The 18,641-nt window shown below is 33.2% G+C and overlaps 1 protein-coding gene across 1 annotated transcript; it reads right to left on the bottom strand.

Moving 5' to 3' along the window:
* Positions 1-1,305: 1,305 nt before the first annotated feature.
* On the bottom strand, positions 1,306-18,278 carry LOC128230170 (RUS family member 1-like). Its single transcript, XM_052942224.1, has 14 exons — positions 18,040-18,278; positions 17,481-17,558; positions 16,744-16,858; positions 15,649-15,694; positions 13,744-13,776; positions 12,038-12,143; positions 10,872-10,973; positions 10,481-10,551; positions 9,476-9,660; positions 9,086-9,143; positions 7,788-7,858; positions 7,410-7,513; positions 3,319-3,364; positions 1,306-1,640 (listed from the first exon to the last, which is right to left on the bottom strand). Exons 1-14 carry the CDS (start codon positions 18,205-18,207, stop codon positions 1,468-1,470), a joined length of 1,356 nt encoding a protein of 451 aa, XP_052798184.1. The 5' UTR covers positions 18,208-18,278; the 3' UTR covers positions 1,306-1,467.
* Between the last annotated feature and the right edge of the window lie 363 nt (positions 18,279-18,641).

Raw genomic sequence — 18,641 nt, 5'->3', positions numbered from 1 at the left:
TTACAAACTTTAGGAAGTTCAATATATCGATATACTATGAATTTCTTTGCGATTGAATAGTCCATATTTCCTCTTAAAGGGACTGTACTGCGTATGATAAAATAGCGGGGGAAAAAGAAAATTGACATAAACTTGGCATCGATGTGTACAATACATTAAAACTTACTAACTGAAGTAACACATAGTTTACAATTTATTTAACTTTAGCAGTTATTTCGTATTTTTCCATTAAAAAAGATTACTGGGTATGTCTACCAGGTAGAATTCAATCCTTATGCGTGATTGGCTAGTCGGTGTCATCACGTGATAAAACCGAGGTAGGTTTATAGCTTAATTATGTTACCCAGTTAGAGTTAACCGTCGTAGCTCAGTAGATACAACGCTGGACTGCAATTTTGGCGACACGGGTTTGAACCCGGTCTCAGACACATTTTTTTTTACCTTTTGGTACTTTTTTTTACAATACTGATATCAAAGCGTAACACATTCTTTTAGATAATTGTCCTGAGATTCGTTACAGAAAAAAAAAATTTGGTGCCAATCTGATACAGTCCCCTAATATTTCTGAATATGATTATCTGTTGAACAAGAAGCCTTTTTATACGGTCTAGTAAGAACTCTACGTGAGTAAAGGTCAAATTCACATGTGGGTTAAGACGCAGGTGGATTTTGCAATCCAATCACACAATCTATTTCATATATAAACCCTTAACTAAATCAAAAAGACCCGTCAAATGAACACTTTGTTTGGTACGGTATACAGCGATCCGGATTTGTTAACTTTTTTCTTTTGAAATTCTGGAACTGACAAACGTCGACATGTCTTTGACTGTTTAGTACATTTTCAAGCGATTTTTAAATTGTATAAATGTTATAAGTAAAACCTCTCTATTCGGACCACCTGTGGGACTTTGAGAAAATGGTCTTAATAGTGGGGTGGTCCTATTACCGAGTTCGTTTATGCTGATAAGCTTTGTGAATGGTCAATGGGCTGACAATTACTATGTACATGTAGTTATTTGCAGTGTCCGTGTGTCGTCTGCTAAGCATGGCAACCGTGTACACCGCCGTCGAACATTCATGGATGACGTCACTTTCCGTGAACTGTCATTTTGGGGGAAATTTCGAAATTAATTGGCAAAAATGATCACCACAATGAGATGAAGACTCCCGTACACAGCAAATGTCCCTACACGAAAGGTCAGGGTCAAAGCTAGAGTTCAAACTTCTAAAACCCCTAAATGTACCATTTCCATTGTCCCCGTGTTTTGTTTATACAAGCATTTTCATTTCTTACAATAACAGTTGGGATTTTGCACTGCGTTTATTTCGTCTTCTGTTGGTTGTACGTATTTTTCAAAATATGAATACAAATATACAATATGTACTATACAAGACGTTTCATATACATGTAACGCAAAAATCAAAATAAAACCATTATCAGACAACGTAAATCTACACCAGATATCATAATTGTTTGACATGTCTGGAGGCAACCCCTGGCCCTAGATGAGTTCTCCACTCGTCAGCCCCTAACAAGAGGACCCCAGTGTTCCAGTCATGTGATGAAAGGTCTTCAAGGAACCGCGGAAATGTTTCATCTGCAAAACTCCATGTGTTATTTTCACCTGCCAGATCAGCTGAAAAATAAAGTCGTAAGGATGTTTAAGCTTGGTACAACTGTTTTACAAATGTACATGGAGTTATGCGTGCAAGCGATCCCTACAAGGCGTGAATTCAGATAATTAAGACATCCGACAAACAAATCAGCTAGTTCTTATTTGGCATTCGGAGCTCCTCGGCCATTTTAATCGAAAACAACCTCGGATGTATTTGGACGGTTTACATACTCACAAAGTGGTACGTTTAAGTCCGCTGCAAGTAGATCGCGTAGTAATTTTATTTTGCAGTTAAACTTTATGACTTAACTCGTGGGAATTTTAACTACGTTTGCAATAATACACTTCAATGGCAATCAATTTAAACTTAGATAAAAAATACAACTCTAAAACACTACATTTAATTAATAATATTATTAAAAAAATTACGAACTACTTCAACTCGTATACCGGCATACATCCGAGGTTGTTTTTGATAAAAATGGCCAAGAAGCTCCGAATGCTTATTTGTTACCTAATTACCCTTGATGTTAAATTTTTATTCCACATGACTCCATATAATGTAGGTATCATTTGAAAGGCATTTGATGGTATTGAATAGATTACCTTAGCACCGTATACATAAACCTTTAGAGTTCGGACATAATGCATTATACAATCTTTGAAGGATAAAACACATATATAATATGTTATTACAATTTTAAATTAAACCAAACCAAGAGTTGTTTGTCAAACAGTATGCCCCCCTAAGCGTCATGTTGTCAGAAATATTTGGACAATTAGATAAAATATGCATGGTCTGAAATGCCAGCTGATTTTTATTTCACATAAGATGCCTTTGAAGCAGGTTTAAAGATGAACAAAAGAGATTGATGCCTTTTTTTTCTTTCTATTTTTAATGTCATATGAATTGAACATAAATGCAATAATAATAAAAAATGATTATTCAAAGTTTGAGGATAATAGGAACAGTTCTAAATCAGGCTGAGATGACTGACAAACATGTATCCTTCCGATAGTAGTACATATGACATTTGACCTTTGTCCTTATGAGGTCACAATCAAAAGGGGTCATCTACTACACAAGTTTGAGGACCATCGATACAAGCATCGTCAATTTATTACTCAGACAAACTTTTCTCCTTCAAGGTCGTTGTGACCATGACCTCTGGACCTGATGGCCCGACCTTTATTTCAAGTTTGGGGACCAAAGATCAAGGTCTCAAAATCATACAGGTCCAGCTATTGGATGCCCAACCTTCTGGTCAAGTTTAAAGGCCATTGGTGCAGGGATTGTTAAATTATCACTTGGACATGCTTTACATAATGACCTCAATATCAATCAGATTCATCTACTGGTCAGGTCCAGCCTTGAAGTCAAGTTTGTGTACCAAAGGTCCTGACATTTCACTATTATCGCTAGGCCAAACTTATTATTAGCTTAGGTCTGCCGACTGAGCGACCGACAGACAGGTGCAGGACTATATCCCCACTTCTTCCAAGGGGGGCATAAGAAAATTAGGTCACCAGGGGTCCAAATTTCACATTTTTGTTGTTAAAGTTCCTTAAGATGCTGTCCAATTAAGCAACCTAAACAAAATATTTCAGCATCTTAGTATTCAATAAATCAGATCTTCAACCACATCTTAGATAGCTTGTAGCCATTACTATCTTTATTGGCATACAACAAAATGTTTACCTTCCAATGTACTATCTTCTGTAACCTTTATATCTGGAGGCACTGTCTGTAAAGAAATAAAAACATAACCTTAACCTACATATTAAAGTGTTCATATAATGAGTACGAGTTTACTATATACCCATCATAAATCCACACGCAATTCATATCGCAAAATACTCCAGTGCAATACGGCCATATTCCACTCTTTTGACATCACATCATAACAAGTATCGTTGCGTGATGTTAAAATGACGTCATGAAACAAAACGGTGCGCCGTTAAAATGACAATTATTATGAAAACATGTGGCTTTTAAGTGATCTAACCAGTAATGTATATAATAAAAGGGTTATTAGTACTGGGTTTTGATCCGGAATGTCGTCTTCAATTCTCGTGGATTTTTGCAGATTTTGATTTCACGAGGCACAAGCAAAAATCCACTCGAGTCGAATACAACTTTCCGAAACAAAACGCAGTACTAATAACTAGTGTTTGAAAATCGGACTCCATTTGCTGTCGATAATCGAATCGAATCGGACCAAGCAGTTCAATCTACTATCGGACAATAATCGAAAGTTCATAATATCAGTAAAGAATACATTATTTATACATAGTATCACGAGTATTTAAATGGTTTAACCTGGATTCAGTATGTGTGATGCTATAGACATGCTTTTTGCAACAGAAAGTAAATTTCCATAACCCCTTCCTGTCTTTTAACAACTAAACAAAAAAAACATTACAGCACAACACATATTTGATAATTGAACATTATATATTACTGCAAAATGATGCACACTGGAACATGTAAGTTATCTTAATATTATATCCATGTAAATGCATATTAAATTTTTGTGAACCTCTTAAATTTAACATTTCATTAGAATATCTTAATTTCATAAAACTTTCAACAAAAAAGTAATTTAGTTAATTACAAACCAAACCAAAAACAGTTTTAAAAACAGAATGCATCGAGCCGGGATCCCCGGTGTTTACAGGAAAGACCGGACCCACTACATCATAGAGACAGGTTATTGAAGAATGTTTTATGAAATATAAAAACAATTAAGATTAATTTATAATTTGGGGAGAGGTTGTAAGTTTTTAAGCAAAAGTGTTTACATTCACCGCATTTGTATAAGAGAGTGACATCTCTTGTTTAAATGAACTCAACGAGAATTTACCTGAAAGAAAAATTTACATTAACTCGACTTTTACCACAAAACAAACGCAGTTACCGAAAGTAGCATTAGCGACTTCGATTTTGGACAACCACTATCGATTGTCGCAGACATAGCATTGTCAGCGACGATTTATCGATTGTACTCGATAATCGCTTCATCACTACTAATAACCCTATTTTATTGTCATTATCAAACTTATTTGCAACGATACCAAAATTTATTAAATTGATAAAGAATTAAAATGGTGAGACACCAACAAACTCATTATTATATAAAATGAAGCTAGTTGAAAATGATAATTGCTCCTTTTGTGAATGCTGTAAAGAAACTCTTTTACATCTATTTTGGGATTGCAATAAAATACAGCCGGATATGCTACAAAAATTGAATACAAATGACTCAAGTATTGTCATAAACAGTATGTATGTATTGTTAGGTTCTGGGAATAATAACTTTAAATTTGATATACTTTTATTAGAATATAAGAAATTTATTTTTTTGTGTAAAAGAAAAAAGTGTGTTCCAACAGTAATTGGTTTCAGAAATAGCCTTCAGTTAGCATGGAACATTTATAAAAATACAAATATCTCAGATAAATTTAAAAGTAATTGGGCAATTGTAAGAAATTTGTTTTTGTAACTATACTTTTTCAAAAGTTGTTTGTTCATTTCGATACATTGTTTTATTCATTTGTACAATTAGATCATTAACATGCATGTTTTGTGATTTTTTTTTCTTTTCCTTCCTTTTTTTCCCCAGTCTTTTTTTGGTTTAGATTGGTTCTACATTCATAGTATCTCAATTATTATTCATAAATAACATATCTGCATTCTTATAGCACGCTTGTAAATTGGTATTATGTAATGTCATACTATGTTATGTAAAATGCATATTGTTGAATAAATCATGTACGTGAAAAAAAATAAAAAAAAATAAAATAAAAAAAAATAGTGAGACACTAGGGCCGTGTTTTTCCATACTTGCGCTTCTGTGCGATATGACGCGAATTTCAACGATGACTTTTAGACATTATTTGCGTAGCTTATAAAGGTAGGAATTTAAAACCAAAACCATTTTCTAAAAGCTGGTTATGTCTACTTTGCAACGATACCAAAATTGATAAAGAATTAAAATAGTTAGACACTAGTGCCGTGTTTTTCCATACTTGCACTTCTGTGCAATTTTACGCGAATTTCAACGATGACTTTCAGATATTATTTGCCTAGCTTATAAAGGTAGGAATTTTCAACTAAACACATTTTCTGAAAGCTGGTTGTTCCTTCTTTACAATAATACCAAAACTTTAAAAAAGTATCAATAATTAAAAAAGTTAGACCCTAGGGCCGTGTTTTTCATACCTGTTTCTCTGTGTGAAAATACGCGATTTTCAAAGATGACTTTAAGATAATATTAGCATAATTTTTTAAACTAGTAATTAAGAACCAAAACTATTTTCTGAAAGCTGGTTGTTTCTTCTTTACAACAATACCAACATTTATTAAATTGGTAAAGAATTAAAAAAGTTAGACCCTAGTGCTGTGTTTTTCTTACCTATACCTCTGTAGAGGCCTTATATGGGCGGATTGTATACTCTCCCTAGTTATATACCCAGATCTTTGGCCAGTCAAACAATTGTGGCCAAATTCAACAGACATGGTCAATGCCTCAAACTGTCAATTTATCTAACAATTTCGGTTTAATAAAAAAATATGAACTACTATCAAAATGTTTATTTTACCAACTAAGTAAAAATCATCTTGCCAATTGCTGTATGCACATGTATAATTAACCATTACGATTTTACTTGTTTTTATCCATAAAATTTGAACATCCTTGACCTTTCTATTCTCAGAATCACATACTAACAGTTAATGCGACCTTGACATTTAACCACAAGTTAAATGATTACTTAAGTTTTGTTATCGTAGAATTAAACAAGAGCTTTCACAGAAAACAACATAAAATTATGTACCCAGTTGAGCGTTGTTGTATAGATAATGTAGCCATTGGTATATATCATATATGGATGAAAGGGTGAAAGGGTTTGATTGAAATCCCAGTTGTCTCAACAAACACCTTTAAGAGGTGACAAATCTGTGAAAATTGATTGAATTACCATTATCAGGTTTAAGATACTAATTTGCTTGTTCAACTTTGACCACAAAATGTGACCTTGACCTTTAAGATGGAACATAAATGTCATGCGTATATCACTTTTCATGCGTATATCACTTTTCATGCGTATATCACTTGTCATGCGTATATCACTTTCGTATAGAGCTTGAAATTTTTGTGAGCTTATATTAATATGTAACAAGGTCACTATGGCCTTGACTTTTGTTCTAATGATCTCAAAACTAAAAAAGGGGTCATCTGCTTGTCATTATCATCTGCCTAATAAGTTTGAGGGTCCTGGGGCAGTGATTACGAACAGTCTCAAGTCTGAGTTCAGACTCAAGACTCATTATTGCAAAACTTCATTCCATTGTAATTTTCCTTTTATCAGAGTATTGATGTTAAAATTTACTGAAACATATTGCTATATGAATATTTAACTAATATTTATCATTTTTTTGTAAAAGAAATGAAATAAATATGATTTTTCTTCCTTTAAAAAATGCTTTTCCGAGTCTGAGTCTAGATTTGGACTTGAGACTGTTCGTAATCACAGCCCCTGAGCCAAAGCATTCTTCAGTTATTAATCAGAAACAGCTTTTAGCTCAGTAACAGCAACCTTAACTTTTGACATACTGGCTTTATAATCAATAGGGGTTTGCTGGTCATGACCATAGTGCCTACCAAATTTGAGGCGCTTTCGTCAGTTACTGATTTGGAACTGTTGGAACGGACAAACGAGTTGACATTAAGGCTTAATACAATGTGCCCCCCTTTCCGAGGCATACAAGTCTTGGGTTTACAAACTTACAAGAGATTTTCCCTCCCGAAGGAAGTTCAGCAGCTCTGCATGGTAGCAAGCCTTCAGTTGATCCAAATCACCGGAGGAGCTAGACAGACTGATGTTTACTGAACCTGGATATAATAACATTGTACTCTAATTGTTTTTGTTTATAGAAGTATTTATTCTCTTAAATATAGCATGACTACAGCTATTGGATATGACCCGAATGATACTAACGGACTCGGAACCATATGGACAAAGGCAAAGAATATTCTCAAAAAGTTTCTTAACATCAGTACTTCATTGAGATTTATTCACTTGGAACGGGTTGGCATGCTTTACATCTACATGTTGTTTTAACATTTAAACAATCTAAACTAGGGCAATAAAAATAATTTTCCATACCTTTATTTTCTGTCCATAATAGGTAACCCCTCTTTTTAAATATTTCTAACAAGTGTTGCATATCTGGGGATCTGAAAAAAGGATGAAGGCATGCATCAACTGCCATCAAGTGAAAACTTACAGAAAAAGCCGTTGCACTTTGAAACTTATTTCGTAACTCTTAAAGCTGCACTCTCACAGATTGAACGTGTTGACAACTTTTTTATTTTTTGTCTTGGAACGAGCCTTTTTTTGCGAACACCCATGGACACCAGTTATATAAGACTGCTGACAAAAATCAAATCGCACATGTATATAATTAAGTTCAAAAATGGAAGTTTTATGCATTTTTCTTAAACCGTTAGTAACGGTTTAAGTCATAAAACATACATTTTCGAACGGAAATATGAAAATCTACGAACTGATTTTTTGTCAGCAATCTTATATCATTGGTTTGCAGATATTTATGCAAAAAAAATGCTCTTTCAAAGACAAAAAATTAAAAAGTTGTTAAAATGGTATATATTTGAGAGTGCAGCTTTGAGTCTTACCAAAATATTACACAAACAAAAGGACTTTCTTATGGCCTCGCAAAAAAGACACCAGTTCTGGTCATTCTTATACACCAGAGTCTAGATGCTATGCATTAGATTTATCATTATCAAACCTCTGATGAATGAGAATGGTACTGGTTTTTATTATATACCAATCAAAAATCCACATGCAATAAATATCACAAAATATGGTAGTCCGTATTCCACTCCAGTGCAATACGGCCATATTCCACTCTTGTCACGTCATAACAAGTATCATTGCGCGATGTTAAAATGACGTCATAGAACAAAATAGTGTGTCGTTAAAATGACATTTATTATGAAACATTTTGGCTATTAAGTGATTTAACCAGTAATGTATATAATAAAAGGGTTATTAGTACTGCGTTTTGATCCAGAATGTCGTATTCGACTCTAATGGATTCTTGCAGATTTTGATCTCGAGAAATCCGAATCTGCAAAAATCCACTCGAGTCGAATACAACCTCCCGGATCAAAACGCAGTACTAATAACCCTATTATATTATACCCAGAAAATGGACTTAAGATTTGAAGAGAGATTCATATCAGCTGTCAACTGTATTGAAAAATTGAGCTAAAATAATAAGTATAAACTAAGTATAAACTAAAATATTACATAAGAACTACCCCGATAACACTGTTAATTCACACCTTATATAGTGGGGAAATGTCGTAATGAATGAGCATTGCTTCTATCATTAAATTAAGTTAATAAACACAAACTTGATGTTTATTTGACCATACCTTTTGGCTAAACTTGAGATGGAAACACCTAATTTAATATCTAAAGTTCTTCGGGTACCTGTAATATATGCAAAAATATTAGTTTTGAAACAATGTACATATGTAATACAGATTAGCTCGGATAAATAACGCAAAAGTTTGGGTCTCACAAAAACCAACAACTTTTGTCAATACTGTTTATCAAAAATAAAATCCATTATTTAATTTCTACATATATTGAAAGAAATTCCTAAATATTTGTAATCAAACACTAAACCATTCAAAATACTACAATTCATCCTAGTATAGGTTACAATCTCAGTTAATCTTGTATTTTGTGAAAATTACTATGAATATATAATGCCGAAGAACTGATTTAATATCAAGCCAGAAACTGATAATTCCACCTACTCCAAAGCACTGGTTCCCTGCTGTTTACTATCCTAGGTGAAAGAATGGTTCCTGTTTTAAAATATTCCTGCAGTAAAATGTGGAGACGGGCCTGGTTTAGCGTTTCCATGACAACACAACGTACAGCCGAGAAGTTTGAGTACAGATGAAGGCAGGTAAACAGAATATAGAGGGTCCATATCAACCTGAGGAAGAACACACGTGATAATTGGTAATTGGTTTTGCATCTTATTTTTGACCATTATTGTTATAATAACAATATGACATATATCATAATCATCCCCCCCTCCCCCCACCCTTCCAAATGTGTGACTCATAAACCTGTTTGATATACTGAAGGCATAATCCAATTTTTGTCTGTGAAATGTTTTGAAACCAATCCAAAAAAAATTGAAGAAGCTATGTCCCATTCTTGAAATCAACCAAAATCCATCAAAGTTTATGTTTTTTACCCAAAAAAACAGGTGAGACTCAGCATCTTTAAGGTACATGTACAATGTGAAGAAGGGTATTAGATGAACAAGTTCCCCAAGGTTCAAAGTGATAGCTTTGATAGTTTCCATGTAAGTGACCTAAACGCAAAACTTAACCAACGCCACCGACAATGACGACAACCAAGTTACTCCAATAGCTCGTCATTTTATTTAAAAAATCAGACGAGCTAAAAATGGACAGTGTTGATATTAATTACATGGAGGGATAAAAAAATAATTCTTGATTCTTTTTTGTATGGCTTCCTTATGTTATAAAGAACTGGCCCCAATTTCTCAAAACTTCTTAAGTCCTTTATAACAGGATTAAGCTAAACTCACTATTTTTGTTGTTCTAGAATATGCGTTATATTTACTTCTTTAAGAGTTTTTTATAAATTTTAAAAAGAAATTACTATATTTGTTTTCCTGGTGCAATAACTCAATAACTGCATATGAAAAAGGAATCAGATATTGAATTGCTGACTTTAAGTGACATAATGTTCTTATTATGGCGACTAACACCTATACATACACATGGTGTCCAGTGACAATGGGTACGAGAATGAAGCTGCAGAGAAGGGCCGCCAAGTTCACCAGAGTTTCCTATAAGACATCAAAAACATTCATGTATTGTTGTTTTCGAATTCAATAGTTTAGTACTCAAACTGACACAGTTATAATGTTAACCACAAGATGTATTTCATGTTTTGTTGAAAGCATTTTACGAACATGTTATGAACTATAGAATATATTTGTTACAAAAATTGTGTCATATATTCCGTAGTATAATCAAGCATATATAGTTCTTTTTTGAAGATACTATTTTCAGTCATATTTTGTCTTAAGCAGATATGATGACATTCGTACGATAACTTTTTGTTTGTTTAAGATTCAATATTTTAGAATGTCTCCTCAAATCTGACCTGGCTGCCATCTTTAGCAGAGACATCGGCCATGTTGTTTCTGCGGGCCTGGTGCTGAGTTAAAGCCGCCCGTGTTGCACCTCCTGATACACCCACAATGGACTGAAAGAAAATATTGACAATATAGGATAGTTAATTTTCTATAAGCTGGGAATATCAGAAATTAAAGACTGAAAATTCATGTTGTCTTAAAATGATGCACCATCGGATTTATGATATTGTTCTCAAAATGTCTTCAGTTAAGCATCATTTATAAACTTATTGAAGTATTGTTGTTTTCTAATATAATTTGAATCTAAGGAATATCTCGAACCATTATTATTTACATGGACATTCCTACTGTATGAAGAACCTATGTAAAGGTTTCAACACACTACTATCACTTATCTATATCAATATATAAATATAAATAATCTCAGGTAAACCATTGTTATACTATGTACAGTCCTATGCATTTGTACCAAATCTTCATGGATTTTGTAGCAAAAAATGTATCAGACATGGCTATTGTTGTTTGGGTGCCATTCGTGTATGATATCTGTGATCTCATATCATATAACCTTTTATTTAGCATATATCTTATTAACCATTAGCATTTTCCCAAATGTGGGCATATGTCATACTTCTGTGACTGTTCTTTTTTAATTTTAAGTTAATAGTTCTTTTCCAAACAAGGTTACCATCGTCAGAGAAAAGAGGGTCATTTCATAGGGAATCCTTAAAGCAGTTTATACCTGCATAAAAACGGCTACAAGGATTCTTATAGTTTTTTCTCATTTATTTTGCACATAAAATATGTATCAGCACACAATTCAAAATTTTCAACCTATGCATCAATTTTCTATGCATTTTGTAAGGATAAACATGTATACACAAACAATAATGCTCCGACATGCACACATACTCATAAATTCCCACACCTAAGCGCATTCTTAATAACACACACGAAAAAACACAAACACAAGCTATATACTTATGTACACATACACACACTCATACACATGTGTACACATGTTTATATGATGTTTATATGATCGATAAACCCTATACTAGCTACTAGGATTCTTTGAAAGAAAGGCCCTCACTTTGGTTTACAGCAGTTTTATATTGAGCTCTTGTAGGAAGCAAACTATTATATTTTGAAACAAAACATGGTACAATCTAACCTTCAGCACCCCTGATACACACACTATAAATGTGAACATAGCCGGAAAATGTGGTCCGAGAATATCCAGACAGATGGCAATGTCATTGATGATGTCTGCAAACAATCTGGAAAAAATAACAAACAAGTGTCAGTAGATACATCATTTTGTTAGTTACTGTAATGTTAAACAAGAGCTGTCACAGAGACAGCGCGCTCGACTATTCCGCCGCTTTTCAATGTAAGGATTGAAAAGTTTTGGTGAAACATGCATGGATCACTGTTAGATAAGATTTCAAAGCAATACATGGTGAGCTGAGATATAAACATAAATGTAGTTTCATGCAAAATATTTGAAAAGAGTTTCTAAGTCTAATAATAAAGGGCCATTATTTGCAAAATACAGTTATCTAACTTGGTTATTCAAGTAAGTTGGGTGGTTGAATACCATTGTATAAAGTCTCAATGCAATACATCAAATAGTTGCTGAGATATTATCCTATGTGTGCTAACATGCAAGACCTTAACCAGAATTTCTAAGTAGCGTAATAAAGGGGCAAAAATTATATATTATAAAAGATAGAGTTATCTTACTTGATTAAATAAGAAGGTTAAATAGATGGGAGCCTGTGTGTAAAGTTTCAATGCAATACATGATGTATTCGCTGAGGTATTGACTTTAAAGTGGTTACATGCAAAACCTTAACCAGAATTTCTATGTCGAATAAAAACAGGGGCCATTATTTTAATTTAATGCAAACTGGAGTTATCTTAATTGGTTATTTAAGTAGATGGTTGAGTACCATTGTATAAAGTCTCAATGCAATCCATCAAGTAATTGCTGAGATATTAACCTATGTGTGCTTACATGTAAAACCTTAACCAGAATTTCTAAGTCAAATAATAAAGGCCCATAATTTGCATTAAATTAAAAAAAGTGTTATCTGGGAATACATATCTAATATTTCAAGGCAATACATGATATATTTGCTGAGATATTGACTTAAATGTGGCTACATGCAAAACCTTAACCAGAATTTCTAAGTCGAATAATAAAGGGCAATTATTTTGCATTAAATGCAAACTAGAGTTATCTAACTTGGTTAATTTAGTAGGTTGGATGGTTGAGTAACATTGTATCAAGTATCAATGCAATACCTCAAGTAATTGCTGAGATATTAACCTATGTGTGCTTACAAGCAAAACCTTAACCAGAATTTCTAAGTCGAATAATAAAGGCCTATTATTTGCATTATATTCAAATAATTGTTATCTAACTTCATTAATTTAGTATGTAAGATAGTTGGGAATACATATTTAAAGTTTCAATGCAATAACTGATGTATTTAATGAGATAATAACTTAAAGGTGCTTACATGCAAAACCTTAACCAAGGTGTGACGCCAACGCCGCCAAGGTGAGTAGTATAGCTCTCCTTATTCTTCGAATAGTCGAGCTAAAAATAAATCAAGATTAAATGAATGAGCCTAAGTTTGTTATCTTTGTTCTGAAAATATTAAGATCTATTGTAAAATCCATTACTTGTTAAATTCTGATAAATAAGTGATCTAACCCAGTACCTATAAAGCCTAAAAGGACATAAGTAACAGTTATAAATATTGATTGCAAAATCTTGGTTTATTTATATTAAGACAATTTTTTTTTCATCTTTCACATACATGTATGTGCTATCTACAATGTACGAATATTATCACAGATGATACTTACCTCCACCTTTTAGCATCGCAGTCTAAATTGGTCCTGAAATGATGTTTCAATTGCATTATAACCAGTCTAACATGTTCACAGGCGTATAACAAGTCAAACATGTTCATAGGCGTATAACCAGTCAAACATGTTCACAGGCGTATAACAAGTCAAACATGTTCATAGGCGTATAACCAGTCAAACATGTTCACAGGTGTATAACCAGTCTAACATGTTCATAGGCCTAAAACCAGTCTAACATGTTCATAGGCGTATAACCAGTCAAACATGTTCATAGGCGTATAACCAGTCTAACAAGTTCACAGGCCTATAACCAGTCTAACATGTTCACAGGCGTATAACCAGTCAAACATGTTCATAGGCGTATAACCAGTCTAACATGTTCATAGGCGTATAACCAGTCAAACATGTTCACAGGCGTATAACCAGTCTAACATGTTCATAGGCGTATAACCAGTCTAACATGTTCACAGGCCTACAACCAGTCTAACATGTTCATAGGTGTATAACCAGTCTAACATGTTCATAGGCCATATTGTAAGGGTGTTTTCTTTGTTTCTGACAATACATTAGCCCCTCTATTGGGACGGTAACAAGAAGGTGGAGCTTAAAGGGGCTAGACACCAGATGGTCCCAAAATTGGCAAATGCAGTATTTCCTCCAAACATGCCTAGAATGGTCATTGCTAGCTTGTAGGAGACCAAAAGTCCAACATTTTACATTATTAAAATAATTAATGCAACTATCATGTTGCTTTTTTCATCTGTATTTCCCAGTTTAAAAATAGTGCATTATGGTTTTCCAGTTTAAATCATACCTGTTTATGACTACAGATAAATTTACAAATGCTATTTTTAAACTTACTGGGATTTATGTGGTAGACAACCCCAGTAAATTTCCAATTGACAAAATGTGCAAAAACTGCGAAAGATGCAGTTGTCCTCAGCGATATGATACATGTACATCAGTAAAATTCAATGCATTGTACACAATGATGTCCATGTTATGTAAGTATTTGACTATTTTTTTTATTTTTTTTTGCAATTGTATCATCTGGTATCGAGCCCTTTTAAAGGGACTATACACCAGATTGGCACCAAAAAAGTTTTTTCTGTAACAAATCTCAGGACAATTATTTAATAAAATGTTTTACTCTTTGATATCATAATTGTAAAAAATTACTAAAATGTCAAAAAGATATGGAGTCGGAGACCGGTGTCGCCAAAATTGCATTCCAGTGTTGTGTATCCATTGAGCTACGAAGGCTTACCCTAAATGGCTGGAATATTTAAGCTGTATACCTATCTTGGTAATATCATGTAGTACTAGGTAGACATACCTAGTAATCTTTTTTAATGGAAAAATAGTAAAAAACTGTGAAAAATAAATTAATTGTAAACTATGTGGTACTTATGTTATATAGTAAGTTTCAATGCATTGTACACATCAATACCAAGTTTATGTCAGTATTCGACAATTTTTTATTTTTTTTCACTATTTCATCATACTTAGTACAGCCCCTTTAAGCATTCAGTAACTAGCATGAAGATCAATTTAAACGCTATTCACTTATAACAAACATAAGTTATTGAATGTCCTTGGCAACATCTTACAAAATGTCTACCACTGCCCTTGTTATTGAAATTATAACTTGTTTTTATTACAATATGTTAGCAACTTCATGAGTTTTATACATGAAGACTTCTTAAGCTGTGTACAGCTTTCATTTACATTGATTACTATTAAATATCCATTCTTTGCTAATTATCATATTTAAATTTTCAATAATATTTGGCAACCTATGCATACTTATTTTTCATATAAAAACTAAAAACTGTCACATATAACTGTGATTATGTTTTACATATTTGATTGGATATGTTTTAAACTTAGAAAAAGCAATACCCTTGCATCCAGGCAAACAATATTCTTCCCATCATTCCAGCGCCATCTGCAAAGTCATAAAAACATACACACGAATGATATGAGCAAATATTCCACACAATGTACGTGTACCTAAGGTTTACAGTCAACAATTTTGAAATATATCATCATTCTGCAATGAAACATGTTCCTTCACCAGTAAAGTGTAGTTCGATTTTCTGTATTTGTATACAATACAATACAACTTGTTGCAATAACAAAATGCTTACAGGTAAGATATTTTACATGTTTGTTTAAATGAATTGATGTCACATTTTTTGTGTATTACCGTTATTCCTCTAAGAAAAAAACCCTCGTCTCTGCTGCTTTAAAAATGACTGATGCTGTTTAGTAACTTAAGTTAATGATGATATCACTTTTCATTTTTTGTTACTTTACAAAGTTATAAAATTACCCTATATTTTGTTAATAGTTCATGCTTGTAAACTATAAACTTATTATAAAAAAACTTCAAATTGTCTACAGAAATAGGCACTAACCCATTACTGTTTAGCTTTAATGAACTAAAATGACACACATTTTTGCATACATTCGTTCCCATAGATTTTGTATTTCTTGCATACCGGACGTGTGTTTCCGGTAATGTGACCATTGCTGGAAAAACCCGTCTTACACCCCCCATATAAGATGAGTCATGCGCAACAACCCGCCACTTCTTATTTCTTTTATTGTATGGTTTATGAAAAGTATATTATGCCATTTCAATAAAGAGCAATCACACATTTAAATATGCAAGACTTTTAATAACAATTGAAAATAATTAATTCTTAAAATGTGATGTTTAGAGGAACTATTTGATGTCAAAAGTGATATAAAATTACTGCGCTCTATGAAGTCAGTAAACAACCTCACACAAGCTTTTTGGTGAATTGTACTGAAGTGCGTTTTCTATGTCAATTTTTCCACAATTTGATCATTTTAGATATGGAAGAAAAAATATCAATCATGTTTTTCCGGTCCAGATCGGCAAGCCACGTAAGCCGGCTTACATGCGTGCTCTGTGGTTGGATTTTACTATCGGTACCGGAAACACATGATAGATATTTATATTCTAACCTTTTAGAAGCCAGGTGAGTGTGGCAGCTAATATTGTGGCGGACTCATCTCCAACACCATAGCCTTTCAGCACAGCTTGGTGTGCCAGGGTGCCCGTTATACTGCTGGCAAATGCCTGAAAATAGGTGTCAAAGTTCAAGATAATAATCTGCCTGCAAATAAATGTATGTTTTTTGTTTACTAACTAAAAATATTGTTATAAAGGTTTAAATAATACAGTCAACATTTCAGCATTGACTGAGGCAAATTTTCTGCTTACAAGCACTCAGGATCTTTAATTGACTTAAAGCAGAGGCTAAAAAAAGTTTATAGTGTTTTAGCAAATAACATGTACTTAAATATGTTTACATTTGTAAGTCTGAAGACTTTATTAGCATAAGCATGCATCATTAATTAATACAATGAAAATTACAGGGACAAACCCAATTAGTAGGCATACATTCAAATATTAACCCTGTTAAGTGGCATTATAAATTATATGTTTTCATTTCAAATGAAGAGTAGTACAATTCTAAAATAATGGATCAATTATTAACCCTGTTAAGTGGCATTATAAATTATATGTTTTCATTTCAAATGAAGAGTAGTACAATTCTAAAATAATGGATCAATTATTAACCCTGTTAAGTGGCATTATAAATTATATGTTTTCATTTCAAATGAAGAGTAGTACAATTCTAAAATAATGGATCAATATCAAGGCTTGAAGCCCATACTTTCCATGCTACACAATGTACCTGTATGGTGTCCCATATCTGGTACGTAAGATAGTCATCACTGACGCTGTCTGGGTAACCTTGAGGAAGAAACACAGTCTGAAAAAGAAATCTGAATGATAATCCTTATCACTTACATTTAAACATTTATAAATACAAGAAAATATCAAGAAAAAATAGAAGAAAGATTGATATTCATGCGAAGTTTGGCGTGGCAGAGTGCCATACCCATGAATGACTTACTACGGCTTAAGCAAATAAATCAACAGCAAACATACATTTCGCTTTTAGGTACATTTTCACTAATCAGTAGTTTGAAAATATGTCAGTCATCCGGACCATTATTTACAAAAGAGCTGCTGGACCCGTGCATAATTTGCCAGACATGCCTGTCACATTTCGGAAAGACTGAACTACAACAACATAATGTAAGAACTCAATATTTGCTTCTTTTTCTTTGAGTTGTAACGAATGTTGTTTATGATAAGAAAATATGCAGAATACTAAACGTTACATTAAAGATGACTTAGCTGTGACAGTCCTTGTAGGAATTCTATGCATAAATATTAAAAGCAATTACCCGGAAAAAGTGGCCAACTGAGTGAAAGCCACTTCTCTTTTCCTCTGCGAAAGTGAATTTGCCTGTTGAGTTTTTCAAGTACCGACGTCGCAATGATGATGTTCCGTAAGATTCTTCCATTTCTTGAGACGTGTTAGGTATCATATTAATATAAAATGAGCTTTGCATAGCATGTCATGCTGTAAAGCTGAAATTTACAACTACTAAAATTGCCAACGCAAATTTCACAATTTTGTCATGAGAGTAGCTTCCCTTTAATATCTGTCAATTTTTTTAACCTAATGAGAAATAAGTCGAAAGAAAATATCAAAATAACATCAGGATAAGGTCAAGTAGCAGGAACATAATATAAGCCAAATGTCCAAGAAACCAGTTTTGCTGTACTTTTAAGACGAACTTCTGCACGTTGAACCGTTTTACCAGTTCTTTCCAGAGAGAACCTCTCGCATTTTTGCCGGGCAAATTTAAGAGACAGTTGGATGCAACGAACTGGGGGCGTTATATACGAGGTTTCGGGCATTTTGATACGCATTTCTCAAAGGGTTTTAATCACTAATTGATACGCAAAATGGTGGTATGTGATAAACTGCTTTGTGTCAAGT

This window comes from Mya arenaria, chromosome 4 (genome assembly GCF_026914265.1).
Source record: "Mya arenaria isolate MELC-2E11 chromosome 4, ASM2691426v1".
NCBI lineage: Eukaryota > Metazoa > Mollusca > Bivalvia > Myida > Myidae > Mya > Mya arenaria.
Note: the sequence above shows the minus strand (reverse complement) of the source record. Positions and strands in the feature narration are given on the sequence as shown.